The sequence below is a fragment of the Globicephala melas genome, chromosome 2 (assembly GCF_963455315.2).
Source record: "Globicephala melas chromosome 2, mGloMel1.2, whole genome shotgun sequence".
Classification (NCBI taxonomy): domain Eukaryota; kingdom Metazoa; phylum Chordata; class Mammalia; order Artiodactyla; family Delphinidae; genus Globicephala; species Globicephala melas.
In genome coordinates this window covers 91,888,271-91,905,822 of record NC_083315.2, presented here as the reverse complement: position 1 = coordinate 91,905,822, position 17,552 = coordinate 91,888,271, and the positions used below count along the sequence as shown (strand labels likewise).

Here is a 17,552-nt window from a genome sequence, read left to right as displayed (position 1 = left end):
TTTTAAGTCTTTTGTCATTTACAGACAGTTCTGGGTGTACTCTGATGCTTTTGCAAAAATGTTCCTATAAAAGGGTTTCATCTTCAGGGAATTCATGGAAAAGACTGACAAGTACAGGTTTCTGGTAACTGACTATACTGCTGAATTGAATGAATGAGCATTTTCAGAACTCTAATGGAAAACTGATGAATTCATAAAAGTGCTAACAAAAGATCAAGATTAAAAAAAATTAATTACATGGGACTGAGTGTACTGATGAGGATGATTATAATTTTTGTGACTTTCTGTTTGAATTAAAAAAAAGACCTAACACAGCCATAAATAAATAAATATTAAAAGAAAAAAAACTCACTGGATTTTCCAACTTGAATATTGGGATTGAAATAAAAACATATCAAAATCAAAAAAAAAGAAATTAACACATTGTAAATCAACTATATTTCAATTAAAAACTGGGAAAAATATTAAAAACAATGTTCCAAGCTTTATGATAGAATATGATGCAAACATTATTTTTGAAGATTACTTAATGACACCAGAAAAAATGCATCATATCGTATTAAGTGAAAAAGGCTGTTTATTAAACTGCATTTATTGCATAATCCCCAGTTTTGTAATCATGACTTCTATGTCTTCTTCTACGTCAGCTGCTAAAAATGTGAACAGATGGAGCTTGGACCATATGCCATGGAAGGTCCACCACAGTAAGCCTCTCTCTTCAAGCTTGATGGTTCTAGTGTCATGATTCCATCAACTGAATATTCGTGTAGCAACGGCTCTCTAATGTTTCCTGGGGGAGGCTGCCTAAGAATCACCTTGAGATATAGTTTATAAAAACAAAAAACAGATTTCTCAGTCTCATCCACAGAGATTCCAATTCATAAGGTCTGGGATGAAGCCCTGGAATCTGTTTCCGAAGGTGTCCTGGTGATCCTGACCCACAGACAGATCCAGGAACCGCAGCTCTCTAGTTCACAATTTTCCAAGGTTTTGAAAAGTACATTGAATGCCTTTTAGAAGTAAGCTTCTAGATGTCACTTCTCCTAATCCTCGGGTACCGCTGCCCTTTGTCAGGTAGACGATGTAATGAGTGGATGAGAGGCCAACCTACGGCGTCTCGCCGAGCTGACTGATGCTGCCAATGCCACACTCAACCTGGCCGGTACCGGCCCCCTCCCCCCGAATCCTTGCTCCAAGTCCTGCCTCCTCTTGGGCTTCTGAAATGCCAGCCGCTCCCCCTCCACGGGCCCCTTCCATCAACTTCTAACTCTGCTGAGGCCATGCTCATCAACCAAACCTCCGGAATGCCTGTGACCAGGGCACGATTCCTCGCCTTCAGTGCCCAGCTGCTGAGAGTTTTCTATATTTGACGCTTCACCTCCCACTCATTCCTCAACCCTCTGCCACCTGGCTTCCATCACCACCACCTACTGACTCTTACCAAGGTCACCCTGGCTCCTGGTGGCTAATCCACTGGTTCCGCTTCCCCAAGGCAGCTGATGCTGCTGACCACCCAGCCCTCGTTCCCTGGCTTTTGTAGGGGTCGTCTTCTGTTTCACCTGTCTAGCGTCCATTTCCCCTATTTGATAGCCGTGCCCTGAGAAGATGCCTCTCCCCACCCTTAGTCCGTGAGGTTTGGGGGCTGACCACCCCACTCCAGGCACGGGTACTTCATTCCCCTGGCTCGAGAGACTGGTGCAAGGATGGGCAGATGGCCAAAGTTGAGCCAATAAAACTCAAACCTGAGACTTTCCGTGAAACTATGGGGAAAGGGGTTCTCTTTTTTCCTACTGGGGTTGCTGAGCCGGCAGAATGTGAGTCTGGAATTAGAGAGGGTCTGCCCACCCCATGAGGAACTGCCTGAGAAGGAAGCCAGCGTGAGGAAGGCAGCAGAGCTGAGACAGCGAGTCCTGATGGCACCACGTGGGGTCCTAGGCCAGGCCTGAAGCCAGCACAGCCTGGTTCAAACACTTTTGTGAGAAAAGGTATACCTTTTTTTTTTTTTAACAGATTTTATTTTTAGAGCGGTTTTACGTTCACAGCAAAATTGAGTGGACAATACAGAGGTTTCCCACACACCCCCTGCCTTGACATATGCATCGCCTCCCCCATCATCAACATCCCCCAATAGAGTGGTGCGCTTATCACAACTGATGAACCCACCCTGACACAGCATTATCACCAAGAGTCCACAGTTTACATTAGGGTTCACTCTTGGTGATGTACATTCTATGGGCTAAGGTATACCTTTTTACTTAAGATTTTTTTAGTTGAATTGCTGTCACTTGCAAGCAAAACAGCCCTAAGATGGCTCTGAACCATCATCCTCCCCTGGCATTACTCCACCTACCTGGTGACATTTTCCCCAGCGTCTCCACAAGCTCCTCTTCCTCTCATTCCAGACCCATGTCTGACCCCTCACGGACTCTACACCTGGGTGTCCACTTACGCACAGGCTTAAATCTAAACTCGTAAGTATGCCCCTACTCTTCCTCCTCTTGTGTCCCCATCTCAGCGGATAGCTCAACCACCTACCCGGTTACCCAAACCTGGGCCTCATCAGTGACACTTTCTCACTTTCCCTTCCCCGTCTCCTTGGGGCAGCAAATTCTGGCTCATTCCGTAGGGTTCAGCTTTTAGGTTGTATCCTCAGGGAGGCCTTTTCCAACATCCAAACCTGCAGGAAGGGTCCCTCCTATGCACCCATCCCAAACTGTGCTTTAGTGTCACAGCTCTTGTCACCCAGAGCCCTCACAGTTTGATTCTTCTCCATAGTCTGTGATAGCTGGACCCATCCCTGAAATCAATAGTATCTGAATAAAGAAACACTAGGCTGTGCAGGTATGATCTTATATTGTATATTGTAAATAAAGTCTATTGTTTGGTGAAAATTAAATATTTCAGTATCTCGGCGAGATCTGTAAAAGGTATGGTACTTGACACACGCTACTATGATTTTCAGGGGTCCAGCACTTGAATGGGGGTGAGAACCACTCAACTGGACACACAGTGTTTCCCTAAAGGAACTTTTTAAGATTATTTTTGATGTGGACCATTTAGTTTTGAAGTCTTTACTGAATTTGTTACAATATTGCTTCTGTTTTATGTTTTGTTTTTTTGGCCCCAAGGCATGTGGGATCTCAGCTCCCTGACCAGGGATCGAACCCGCCTCCCCTGCATTGGAAGGTGAAGTCTTAACCACTGGACCACCAACCAGACTGCCTCCTAGTGAGTGCCTTCACTTCTCTTTAATAACTGAGTCTAGAGCCTATCAAAGGAATGGAGCAGAGCTTTGTCCTTAAACAAAATCTATTTCCCCCCATTTTTGAAAACTGGGACATTTGTCTGCTTCCAATTTTCTGATACTTTGCATATTCTTCATAATTTCTTACAAATCACCAAACACAGTCCTTAGAGCACAACTGCAAGTTCGTCCTATAAGGGCCTCCCATCTATCTATCCAACCGGGTATTTACTCGGTCTTGCCTGTGCCAGGCCCTGGAGAGCTCCTCGCAGTCTGGGTTTGAGTCCCTCTCAAACATGGCTGGGCTCCCTTTACCATCCCTGGGGCATTTTCTTTGAGAGAAAAGGAGGAAGCCAAATAATAGCTGAGTAGTTCTGCTTTCTGTTAATGTTATAGCAAGAGTTCCAAGCAGTGAGCCTATCACTTCCTGATTCTTTTTCTTGTTCTAATCATACCTAAAAAGGCTTTTTTATTGTCTGAGGCATTTTTGCCCTCTCAGCCCACTCACTCCAGCTTCTTAGTGCTTTGTACTGTCCATAAACCTTGTTTTCACCCTTGTGTGTAGAAACCCTGCTCCCTTTTCCCCTATTAATGCTATATTTAATATTTAAAGTTTTAAAGCATAATTATTTTTTCAAGCATTTTATAGGAAACCATCATACCTTGATTTTACTAACTTGAGTGTTATGAAGAATGTACCTTTATACACTGACAAGACCATACAAGGAAACAAGCGTAGGGATGGTGCAATGGCTATTTGTACTCCTTTTTTCTCGGGTCTACTCCTTAGTTCCTTCTGTCCTTGTGTTCTTTCAGCTTATTCCCACTTTTTTTTTCATTCGTTTTCTTTCTGGCATCCATTTTTATTTTAAATTATTGTACACAAATGCAGAAATTACCTGACTAGCACTAACTGCAGAATTTATAGAAAGTAAATAAATCACAGGATGCTTAATACTGAAAGACTGAATTGTTCTATATTTTTTATCGAGATATAATTCATATACCATAAAATTCACACTTTTAAAAGGCACAATTCTGTGGTTTTTAGTATACTCACAGAGTTGTGAAACTAATACCACTATCTAATTTCAAAACATTTTTATCACCCAAAAAGAAACACTGTACCCATTAGAAGTCACTTCCTATTCTTTTTTGCAGTGTGGATATCCAGTTGTCCCACCATCATTTGTTAAAAAGAATATTTTCCCCCATTGAATTGTCTTGGAACCCTTGTAAAAACAAATTTATCATAGATGTATGGGTTTATTTCTGGACTCTCAATTCTATTCAGTTGATCTATATGTTTATCTTTAGCTAGTATCACACTGTCTTGTTTACTGTAGCTTTGTGGTAAGTTTTGAAATCAGAAGTATGAGAAATGCAATTTTTTTTTCAAGATTGTTTTGGCTATTCTGGATCCCTTACACTTCCATGTGAATTTTAGGATCAGCTTGTCAATTTCTGTAAAGAAGGCAACTGGGATTTTGCTAGGGATTGCCGTGAATCTGCAGGTCACTTTGAGTACTTCTGCCATTCTAAAAATATTAAGTTTTCCAATCCATGAACATGGAATGTCTTTCTTTTTTTTTTTTAAGGCTTTCTTTAATTTCTTTCAACAAAGTTTTATAGTTTTCAGTGCATAAGTTTTACATTACTTTTGTTAAATTTATTCCTAAGTACTTTATTTTTTAAGGTGCTATTATAAATGGAATTTTCTTAATTTCATTTTCAGATTGTTCATTGCTAGTGTATAGAAATATAATTGATTCTGTATATTAATCTTATATCCTGACATCTTGCTGAACTTGTTAGTTTTAAGAGTTTTTTAAGGCTTTTCCTAAATCTTTAGGATTTTTCTACATACAGGATCATGTCCTCTGTGAATAGAGGTGGTTTTACTTCTTCCTTTCCAATCTACATTCCTTCTGTTTCTTTTTCTTGCCTAATTTCCTTGGTCTCTACCCTTTAAAAGCCTATATAGCTTCCTGAGTGACTTCCTTTTTTTTTTCCTTATTAGAATAAATTTTTTGAGAGAACAGGACAGGGTGTAGGAGGAAGAGAGAAAGTGGAGCTCTTAAAAATCAGAAGTTGTGGGCTTCCCTGGTGGCACAGTGGCTGAGAGTCCACCTGCAGATGCAGGGGACACGGGTTCGTGCCCCGGTCCGGGAGGATCCCACATACCGCGGAGCGGCTGTGCCTGTGAGCCATGGCCGCTGAGCCTGCGTGTCCGGAGCCTGTGCTCCGCAACGGGAGAGGCCACAACAGTGAGAGGCCTGCGTACCGCAAAAAAAAAAAACAACAAAACCAGAAGTTGCAGTTGTGTGGTTTGAATGGATTTCTGGTGAACCTCACATCCTCTCAGGGGAAATGTCTTCCTTCATAGCACCTGGGCCCAGGGACTTTTCTGGGGGAATCTCTGAAATCTGTTTTCCTCAGGTTTTGGACATAAGCCTGGCTGAACCCAATATCCAGCCTTCCTTGGCTGTTAAAGAGTCTACCATGACATGGCCACTTCCCCCGTGCCCATCTCTTCTCCTTCTCTGGTCAGTTCTTTCCTGCTGGTCAGAGGCAGAGCGCCAACAGTTCCTCCCATTGCATCCTCTGTCTTCTGAGAAATAAAACTGTCAACGAGACAATAGGCTGTTTGTTTCTACCTCCAAAAGACTTTGACAAACATCTCCTGAAGTTCTGGGCCAGCTTTGTGACCCATGTGAGGAGAGTCCACCAAGACTCTCCTTCTATCCATCCTCCTCCTCACACTTGAGTCCTTCATGGTGATCTTCCATGCAGGAATGAGCACAACTTCTTGACACTCAGGTTCTCCATCCACCCCATTTAGGAGACCTTTTCATTAGAACACAGCACACACTTAATTTCTTCACTCTTGGTGAATGTCCTGGCTCACCATGTTTCAGTGGGGCTCTTAGTTCATCCCAGTTATGGGACAAAAGGAAGCAAGAGTAAGGTTTCATCAAGGGTGTGGAATGTACATCAAAGGTCTTGCTGAGTGGCTTTACAAGGAGAGAAGTTTCCCTCCATATCAGTGAAGGTTCTGTGTTACCAGTGACCTCTTGGGATATGCAGGAAGCCAGGTAGATAAGAATCTCTGACTATGCAGATAGGTGCACCCCATAGTCAAGTATGAGCTTCCAGTGCTCACTGGCTAGAAGCAAACCATCCAGGCACTGAGAAAAGACAGCCACGGATGCAGGCATGTTCCAGGACTATCAGCACCCTGGGCCAACACCTCTGGCCCCCAGTTCCAGTGCAGGACTCTAGAGGGCAGCTGCCCTTTTGTTTGGGGCTTTCCTCCCAGAAGCTACATCTTTTCCTCCTAGCTCCACTCTGAAACCAAACTCCCGTCTCCGGTGCTCACCAACCTTCCTGTCTACCCTGATTTTCTTCTACCCTGTCTACCTCACAGGTCCACTTTTGTGCCTGCTGCCTAACAATAAAGTCACTTTGTCGTTAGGGAAGGTCTCAAGAGCAAGTGACTTCCTGGTAAGGTGACTCCTCCCTCACCCTGGTGTTGCACATGGGGCCCCAGTGCCTCCTGAGAAGTAGTTCATTTGGATGGAGTTGCCAGACCTCAAAATCCATCTTTAAACTATGCTTAGCTATTCCACAAAGCTCCCCCCAAATGATGAAACAGAAAAACAGTAAACTGAAAAAAAGATCGATTCATGTTCCTGTGGGTTTGTTCTCCTGCCTTTGGCTTGCTTACTATCCAGGCTGTGGGAGCAGAGAGAGTGCCTCATCACATCCGGGTTGACATAGTATCAACCATGGCTCCCGAATCACACAATAAAGCTCTCATGGCAAGGACAGATGGGAGGAACTACTCAGGGTGCTGTGAACATGCCACCGCTAATGTCTGAGACTATTATAACAATGCTTACCTTCTTATCCTTTATTTGTATATTTCAAAAAAAAAAGTCCACCTACCACTCTTGTACCACTTGGTCATAATACTTCATTGTCCCACATACTTAAAAACTGGTTAGTATTACTGAGACCTTAAATGTATTGTGCCTCATCTTTCAAGGTATCAGTTACTGTAATATTTCTACGGTTCATTTTGAGTGTCTTAGGTGACATATTTAATATTGTTTTCAGCTTACTAATAAGCACCAAATAGAGCAATTTAAAATTATTTTCTTCCATCTTCCTTCACATTCAATTTACTGCCTAGAACTATATTTCAATATAGTGTATTTGTTTTACTGAATTCATTCATAGTGTATCTGCAGGCCTATATTTTCTGTAGTGACAACTACTCTATTTGTGGGAACTATTTAGGTCACTGGAAGGGAGAAAAAGAGGTCACTACTTAATAGAAATGGCATGTATCCAAATACCAATGCAGTTTTCTGAACACCTGTTGAACATCAATGATGAAGAGACTGTTACAATTTCCAAAACCCTGGATCAAAACCTTAAATGATTACTTTGTTTCAACTGACACAGTTTAACCCAGGAAAACAAGTCTCCTAACCAAAGAAAGTGAGTCTTAATATGCCAGCTGCTTTAAAAGTAAAATAGCCCCTTCAAAAAGCTATCTGTTACAATGTAAATGATTTCCCATCAAAAATCACTAGGAAGGAGCTATACGATTTGAATGTCAAGGCATGCACAGTAACTGTTTGCTTTTGGAGACACAGCGAGCATGACAATATTTTCAGCTGTCAAGGGTGAGGGAGGAGGGACTGACCCACCTAAGAAATGGAAACTAACGAATAGTAATATGACACTCCCCCTTAGTTCCACTGGGCATCCGCTGGTGCGGCGGCTACACACAGCTAACTTCCTAACGCACGGTAAAGGGAGGCTGTGCAAGAGCTGAATGAAGGCGGTCTCTCTACCCTGTCCCCCGAACTCTGTGGTGGAGGCGGCGTGCAAGGACCGCAAGGGAAGGGGGAGTGGGCAATACCCTCTACTGTTGCCATTCATTCTTTCTTCCTTCCTTTCTTTCATTCATCCAACAAATAGTTATTCGCGGGGCACTGTGCTAGGGGCTTAACTTTCCAACTTTGACTCAATAACACATTCTGTTACCACACACCTCCGTCCCCATTTCCAGCCGTAGCCCTCACTAGCTCATCAAGAAGGTGCTTATTATAACCTCGCTTTCCCTCCCTTCCCCGGGTTCCCAGGCTAGGGTGACAAGATAATGCCAGCCAGAGGAGTGCCTTTCCAAAAGCAAAGAAGGAGGGCTCGGAGTACGCAGACAGGGGCGGGGGGCGGTTTCGAGGACCCTCCTGGCTGCGTAGGGAGAGCCAGCCCCTACTTTGTCGGCCGCGCCCCGGTTGGGGCTTCGGACACCCGGGCACCGCGCTCGGACGGGGAACCTGAGGTCACGCCGATACTGAAGGAGGAAGCAGCGGAGACGGGGTTCCTCCAAGGGGAAGTGTGCGCTGCAGGAAGCCCGAGGGAGGCGGGAGGCTGGTGACAACGAGCACACACGTGGGGAGGACCGCCTCCACCTAGGTGGTAGGGACAGGTTCGCAGGCAGGGGTGAAGAGCGGGCGGGGAGGGTTACCTGATGAACGTGGTCTTGCCCGTGCTGTACTGGCCCACCAGCAGGATCATGGGCTTGTTCTCAAAGTCGGCGTCCTCCAGCGCGGGCGAGTGGAACTCGTGGAAGCGGTACGCCTCCTCCAGCGGCAGCACCTTGCGCAGGTAGAGCGAGCGCAGGCCGCCCGTCACCGTCTGCACCGCGTCCGCGCCGCCCGCTCGTTCGCGCCCGCCCGCCTGCCGCCCCAACCAGCTAAACATCCTGCCGCCGGTCCGCCCGTCCGCACCCCGCGCTCGCCCTCTCAGTGCAGGTCCAGCGAACTGTCCCCACTCCGGACTCGACCCTCCCCAGCTCGCACTGAGCTGCCCAGGCCGCCCTAGCCACCGCCCGAGCTGGCCCCGCCTCGCGCCGTCTCAGCCAATCCCCAGTATCTACGTCACGGGAGCTCGTTCACTATTCAGAAGGGCTCTCTCAAGTCCTTCCTCATTGGGCTGCTACCAGCGCGGGTGGAGGGCCCAACCAATGGGGAGGAGGTTCTTAATGAATTATTGATGACGGAGCCCTCTGGAGGACTGGGAGGGGAAGAGGGTGTTTCTCGAAACCACCAGCGCACTCTGGCCAGGTGGCGTAGGCTTCCGGGCAAATCTGAACTGGTAATAAAAGAGCCTCCGGAGGCTCCTTAGTCTCCGGGAACGTTTACTCATTCCAGCCCTATGGACGTCGATGCTGGGGACAAATGTTCAGAAAGTTGACAGGCAGGTTCTTTCTACCTACTGGCAGGTTATTACACACATTTTATTGGTGAAGAGACCCTGACTCACGGACACAATTGACAATATTTGAAGTAGGGGAAGTAGACTTTAATTTACTTGGGTATATGTTTCTCCACACTGCCTCCACTAAATTCTGGGTCGATTGAAGACCTTTTGCCCTTAGTTTTCTTTATCTGATTTTCTGTAAATTTGAAGATTTAGTTATCCTCATTATTACAACCTCATTGCCACATAGTAACATAAAAAGACTGTTACCGCCTAGCTGTCTCTTTTTCAGGTGAAAAGGATACATCTAAATTGAGATTGGGAGAAATAATCAGCCATCACTTTTGGTGTCCTAGGTTACAGTTTTAAAATGTCTCAGTTGTTTCAGAGCATTTCTCAAATGTGGTGGAGGGGGGCACCTGCATAAGAATAACCTGGGATACTTGTTAAAAATGCAGATTTCTGGTCATCACCCCAGACCTACTGAATTAAAATACTGAAGAGGGTTGGAGCTCAACAACTACCCCCAGGTGATTCTGATGTATCCTAAATGTGAGGTAATAGGATCACAACAGACTTCTCACATTTGATAGCAATGCAGTCTGATTCAGTGGGTATGGGATGGGACCCAAGACTGCATTTCTAACAAGCCCCCAGGAGATGGACCTGCTTGTTCATGGATCAAGCAGATCCATGTGGTGGAGAGAACAGGATTTGGCATCAAAAGACCTGGGTTTGAATTCTGACTATATAAATTAATGGCTATGTGATCTTAAATGCAATGAGTTGTCTCTCTGCCTCAGTTTTCTTGTTTGTAAATTGGGAATTCCTTTGGAGTTGTGTGGATAACGTATTTAGATGGAGCTATGTGTGACTAAGGAAGTGAAAAGAAAGCCAAGGGAAAATGTAGTTAGATATCTGCCTCATGTCAAAATAAAGATTGAAGTGTAAAAATAAAATGAAACCATAGACCTACTAGAAGAAGAACTACTACTTCAGAAGCTACTGAAGATTTGTAAAATTTGGAAGGGAAAAGCTTTTCTAATCAAAATCAAAGATAGAAATTATGAAAAAAAGAGTTGATAGATTTGTCAACAAAAAAGTAAAGGCTTCAATTTTTTTTAATACATACAAACAAACCCATATAAACATACTCTTGCCATGTGATCCAGAATTTGCTCTCCTTGGTATTTACCCAAATGAGTTGAAAACTTATGTCCACAGGAGAACTGCACACAAGTGTTTATAGCAGCTTTATTGATAATTGCCAAAACTTGGAAGCAACTAAGATGTCCTTAACGAGGTGAATGGGTAAGTAAACTGTGGTATGTTTAGACAATGAAATATTATTCAGCTAAAAAGAAATGAGTTATCAAGCCAGGAAAAGACGTGGAGGAAACTTAAAACTATATTACTAAGTGAAAGAAGCCAGTCTAAAAAGTCTACATACTATATTATTGCAACTGTATGACATTCTGGAAAAGGCAAAACTATGGAGACTGTAAAAAGATCAGTGGTTGCCAGGGGTTAGAGAGGAGGAAAGGATGAGTAGGAAGGGCACAGAAGGTTTGTAGGGCAGTGAAACTATTCTGTGTGATAATGTAATTGTGGATACATATAATTATACATTTGTCCAAATCCATAGAATATTTAACACCAAGAGGGAACCCTAATGTAAACTGTGGATTTGGGGTGATAATCATGTGTCAGTGTAGGTTAGGTTCATTGATTGTAACATATGTAACACTCTGGTGTAGGATGTTGATAGTGTGGGATGTTGATAGTGGGAAGGCTGTGTCGCAAGGGTAAGGGATACATGGGAACTCTCTGTACTTTATACTCAATTTTGCTGTGAATTTAAGACTGCTCTAAAAAAATTCTATTAAAAATAGTATATATAAAAAACCAAACAAATCCATAAACAAAAGTAAAGGGCAAAAGACAAATTGGGTAAAATATTACAGACATATGTGATATACATATTTAATTAAGGACATTAGAACTTTAAAAAGCTACTATGAAGTTATTAAGAAAGATATGAATAAACTGAACACCGCATTAGACAAATGAGCAAAGGACATAGACAACTAAAAAAACTAATACAACTGGCTAGTAAACATTAAATGATGCTGATCTCCATTAATAATCAAAGAAACAAATTTAAAGTGACGAGATAACATTAAGAATGGCAGACTTTTATTTTTCTAAGATGATGCTTAATGTTGGCAAGGGTGTATGAAAAGGTACCTTTTCATACATTGCTGGAGATGGTGTAAATTGGAACTTCTCTGGAGTCCATACTTATCAAAAATCTTGAAAATGCACATTCAAGACTTCTGCTTCTCAACATCATACTTAAGGTGAAATGACTGAAAGCTTTCCCTCTACAATCAGGAACAGGGTAAAGATGTCTGATTTTACCACTTCTATTTAATATCCTACTAGAGGTTCTAGTCACTACAATAAGGCAAGTAAAAGAAAAGGTATCTAGATTGGATAGGAAGAAGTAAAACTCGATTTGCAGAAAATATGATCATCTATGTAGAAAATTCTATGGAATCTACAAAAAAAGCTTGCAGAACTAAGTGAGCCTAGCAAGGTTGCTGGGTATAAGACAAGAACCTGCTGTATTTTTATATACTAGAAATGAATAACTGGACAATGAAGTTAAAAAAAATCAATATCATTTGCAATAACATTGAAAATATTAAATACTTAGGGATAAACCTAATTTAAAAAATGTGCAAGGTCTATACACTGAGAACTACAAAGCATTTCTGGGAGAAATAAAGAAGGTCTAAATAAATGGAGATATATACCATGCTTGTGGCTCACAAGACTCAATATTGTTAAGATGTCAATATATATAATATATATATAATATTATATATATATAATATATATAATATTAAATATATAGATTTAGTGCAATCCCGGCAGACTTTTATTTTTGTTAATTGACACGCTGATTCTAAATTCACATGTAAATGCAGAGGACCTAAAATAACTGGAACAACTTTGAAAAATAACAAAGTTGGAAAACATACTACCTAATTTCAAAACTCATTGTAAAGCTACAGAAATCAAGACAGCATGGTATTGGTATAGAGATAGACTAATATATCAAAAGAACAAAATAGAGTCTAGAAATAGACCCACACATACATGGTCAATTGATTTTTGACAAAGTGCAAAGGCAATGCAATGGATAAAGGAAATTCTTTTCAACCAATAATGCTAGAACAGTTGGACATCCATATGTGAAAAAATGAACTTTGATCTCTACCTTGTACTATATGTAAAAATTATCTCAATGATTATAAACAAATGTAAGACTTAAAGTTATAAAACTTCTAGACAAAAACATAGCAGAAAACCTTTGTGACCTTATGTAGGGAAAGATTTCTTAGATGATACTAAAAGCATGATCCATAAAAGAAAAAAAATTGATAAATTGGACTTGATCAAAATTAAGAACTCCTGGCCTTTGAAAGATACTGTAAAGAGAATGAAAAGACAAATCACAGACTAGGAGAATACATTTGCAAATTACATATCTGATAAAGGACTTGTATCCAGAATATATAAAGACCTCTTAAATCTCAATATCAAGAAGACAGGGAGTTCCCTGGTGGTCCAGTGGTTAGGACTCAGCGCTTTCACTGCCGTGGCCTGGGTTCAACCCCTGGTCAGGGAACTAAGTTTCCGCAAGCTAGGTGGCGCAGGGGGAAGAAAAAAACACACCAAGATACTGTTATATACCTATTAGAATGCCTGAAATTAAGTCTGATTATACCAGTTGTTGGTGAGGATGTGGAACAACTGGAACCCTCATTCATTTGCCAGTGGCATGTAAAATGGTACATCCACTTTGGAAAACAGTTTGGCAGTGTCTTAAAAAGTGAAGCATACACCTACCACATGACCCAGCACGGGCGGAGCAGAGGGAAGGATTACAAAGTGCATTAGAAGAAGACTTTTGTTGGCCTGAAGGATTTACTCATTACCTTGATTGTGGTTATGGTTGACAGTTGGATATATCTGTTGAAACTCAACAAATTGTGTAGTTTAAATATGTGCAGTTTATTGTATGTCAATTGTACCTTTACTAGTTGTTAGAAATGCTCACACTTCTCAGGAATTTTATCCTGAGGGAATAATGAATGTAAAGATTTATCAAAGGAATGTCTATCAGCATATCATTTATAATAGTGAAAAGCTGTGACTAGTTGTCCCCCCATGAAGGACTAGTTAAGCAGATGATGGATTCCTATGCAGTCTCTGAAAACTGTTATATAAGATGAGTATTAATGACCTGAGAAAATGCTCAGAATACATTTTTAAGTGGAAAAAAGCAGATTACAGAAGTGAATCCATGTAATTGCTATGGCAAACAGTATGGCAGTTCCTCAGACAATTCAAGACAGAAGTACCATATTATCTAGCAATCCCATTTTGGGGTATATATCCAAAAGAATTGAAGATAGGGTCTCTAAGACATATTTGCATACTCATGTTCATAGCAGCTCCACTCACAATAGTCAAGAGGTGGAAGCAACCTAAGTGTCGATTGATGGATGAATGGATAAACAAAATATGTGTGTATACATACAATGAAATATTACTCAGCCGTAAAAAGGAAGGAAATTCTGTCCTAGGTCACAATCTCAATGAACCTCGAAAACATTATGCTACCTGAAATATGCTGAGACTCCTTTATCCTTCCTGCTGCCTGGAATGTGGGCATGATGGGTGGAGCTCCAACAGCCATATTGGACCAGAAGGAAAACTTGAGGATGGCAGAAGCAAGAGCTGAAAGGAGCCTGGGTCTCTGATAAGAAATAGAAAAATAAACTTCTTCTGTTTTGTTTAAGCCTCTTTAGATCCTTTTTGAGTATGTAGCAAAAGCAATGTTAACTGATATAGAATTTGAATACATGAATCAAGAACTTAGGACATTACCTTGGCTAGAACTAAAGGGTTGCAAGTTTTCAAAATAGAAGCAGTAGTAGAAGACCTGGGTGTAGATGAGATTGCTTAAGGAGAGTATAGAGTGAGAAGGGGGGAGAGCTAAGCAAAGAGCCTCAAGGAATACTAGCAGTTAAAGGAGAGAGGGGAGGTGAAGCCAGGGAAGAGGCTTGAAAATGTCCAAGCACATGTGGCCCCTTCCCTCTAGGGCTGGGTTGGCAGCCCCTAACGTGTGCCCCTGTGTACACAGCTAATATGGAACTTCCTCTTTGTATTGCAAGCCTCTGTTTCCATGGAGGTCTCCTGCATGGGACCAGAAGGAAGCTCCTTGAAGTGTGGGGTCAATTGTTCATCCTTTTTTTTTGTTGTCCCAGTGCCTAGAGCAGTGACTGGCACGTAGTGGGAAGGCAATAAATATTTGCAAGCGGAACTGAATTGAACTGCTTGCTGTTGGCAAGGAAGTCATGGGAAGGGAGGGTTTCAGGAAGGAGGGAGTGGTCTGCAAGTAAGATAAGGCCTGTAAAGGGCTGGTGCCATTTGGCTCAGTGTATTGGCAATTAAGAGGGCATTGGTGACCTCGGGGAGAAGTGTTTTCATGGAGACATAAGGGCAGAAAACATCCACTGTGGGGCAGGGTGACTGGGCTGTGTGGCAGTGTGGTGTGCTGCCTGCTCTCAGGAAGGAAAGGGGAGACAGGGAGGGAGGGACATTGGGGGAGAAAGGAGTTTTATTTAATTTTTCTATTAAATCATGTTATAGGCGGAGAGCACGGAACCTGAGGCGGGAGCCTCCCTGTCCTCCCCAGGACCCTATGCTCTTGCCCTTCTCGGAGCTGATGACACTTTGTCCTTATCCCTTGTGTGGCCCTTACTCATCCCCTGCTCTGTGACACTGCCAGCACTGTTTTAGAAGCTAAGTCACTATTTAACTTCTCGAGTCTGTATACAAATCTTTTCATGTTTTACCCCCCAACCCAAATCTAAGTTCCTGGAAAGCAGAGGCTGTTCACAGACTGCTGTATATCAGGTAGGTGCTAGGCTGATGCTGGCCGCCCTTCTTTCCTCTCCATCAATCAGTGCTTCGTGAAAACCATCTGAGCTTCAAACAGCGTAAGTCAGCAAGGGCTGGTGCTCCACTAGTCGCTGCCGCGGCTTCACAAAAACAGAGGGGCACCCCACCACACAAGAAAGGGGGAACCCCTGCGGGAGGAGAGGAGGGCTGGGACGAAAACAGCCTTCTCACACCTCTGGCAGTGCGTGTGGGAAGCCCAGGCAGGGATGAGGGCAGGAGTTATGCAGGGTTTGCAGCACCAGATGATGAAGGCTGATGAGTCAACAGCATTTACCCACATGGCCAGTTTATTCTGTGCTCAAAAAATACAATGATTTTATAAACCTCGTTTTACATACTTTGATGAATCCAAGGCAGGGCTGCCTTCACCTTACAATAAACACCCAGGTCTTACCCAGTGGCTCACTCTGATCATTTTAGGAGAACCTGTTTCTTGCAGATGGAAAGAAAAGATGGCCAAGTGGAGGCAGCTGGCTGCTCTGGTGCTGGAGCAGGGTGGGGTCCCAAGTCAGCATTCTTTGGGTGGGGACCAGCTTTGCAGGTCCAGGAGCACAGTTTATCGGTGGCTCAGGGGAAGTGATGGATTCATGCTTTCCAGCTTATGAGTGAGCATGCCATAAACCCTCTCCTCTCAGACTTTAATATGCATAAGCATCACCTGAAGGCAGTGGAGAGGAGGTGAAAATCTCCTTAAAATGCAGATTCTGAATTCAGTATGGCTGGGGTGCGGCCTGAGATTCTGCATTTCTAACTCGTTCCCCACCACACTTTGGGTAGCAAGGATGTAAATCAGAGGACAATTTTGGTAAACTTTTGACACCTGTCACCACACATCTCCTAACATCCAAAGGACTGCTTAGGGAACATGGTGGCCCAGAGAGAGGGCCACGTCTTCCAGGTTTGCTGGGCTTCATGTAGACCACATGCCTTTCTGGTCACGCCTTCCATCAGCACAGGCATCTCAATGGCTCAGGTTACACATTTCTCTCCTTTTTTTAAAAAATAAATTTATTTATTTATTTTTGGCTGCATTGGGTCTTCACTGCTGTGCAAGGGCTTTGTCTAGCTGTGGAGAGCGGGGGGCTACTCTTCGTTGTGGTGCGTGCGCTTCTCATTGCGGTGGTTTCTCTTGTTGTGGAGCAGGGGCTCTAGGCACGTGGGCTTCAGTAGTTGTGGCACGTGGGCTCAGCAGTTGTGGCGCATGGGCTTAGTTGCTCCGCGCATGTGGGATCTTCCCAGACCAGGGCTCGAACCTGTGTCCCCTGCATTGGCAGGCGGATTCTTAACCACTGCGCCACCAGGGAAGTCCTACACATTTCTTTAGTTAAGTTCCCAGCCTGATGGGAGATGTGGATACTTTGAGCTTCTGTGTCCCAGGGCTTTCCCAGAGATTCATCTGGAAACCATCTCCAAAGATGAGCATTTCCCTCAGGGTTAACCTAGTCCTTTCTGGGTTGATCCTTTCCAGTTTTGTTATCTCAGGGTGACTCTTCAAGAGTTGGGATGTTCTGGCCATGGTGTTTACATGATAAATCAGAGAAATGCCGCTTAGAAATAAGTAATACCATCTGGAAACCAGAGAGGAGGGTTAGGGTTGGAGAAGTGCCTCTGGAGCAGGTTGGTCAGCGAGTGGTGGCCCTGTGGAGTGGTGGCACCAGGCAGCATCACTCACCTGATGCCTCAGGTACCTGCCCAGACGTCCCAGAGCTGCATCCCAGATCCTTGTTTGGTGAACTGGAGCTGCAGACTTGGGCTTTGCCTGGCATTTCGCCGGAGCTGGATGCTCAGTCGAGGCTGCCCAGTGGGGATCAAAGGGATCACTTGTCCTCGGCCTTTAAGTGGTTGCAGAGGGGCTGCTGAAACCCCATCACCTGTTTGTATTTGTTGTTGAAGAGACCAGGATGTCTCTAGTGCTCCATCTAGATCTTCAAGCATTATGCTTCCTAGTAATAAGCTGATTCATAAAAATAAAAATCACAAAATACAATTGCCT

The 17,552-nt window shown here is 43.3% G+C and overlaps 1 protein-coding gene across 1 annotated transcript in view; it reads right to left on the bottom strand.

The window, feature by feature from the left end:
- Positions 1 to 9,106, bottom strand: part of EHD4 (EH domain containing 4) — an 89,558-nt gene extending 80,452 nt beyond the window's left edge. Inside the window, exon 1 of the mRNA XM_030843017.3 lies at positions 8,787 to 9,106. Within this exon, the coding sequence (XP_030698877.1) occupies positions 8,787 to 9,022 (236 nt within the window). The 5' untranslated portion in view covers positions 9,023 to 9,106. The remainder of the gene's footprint in view (positions 1 to 8,786) is intronic.
- Positions 9,107 to 17,552: the final 8,446 nt, after the last annotated feature.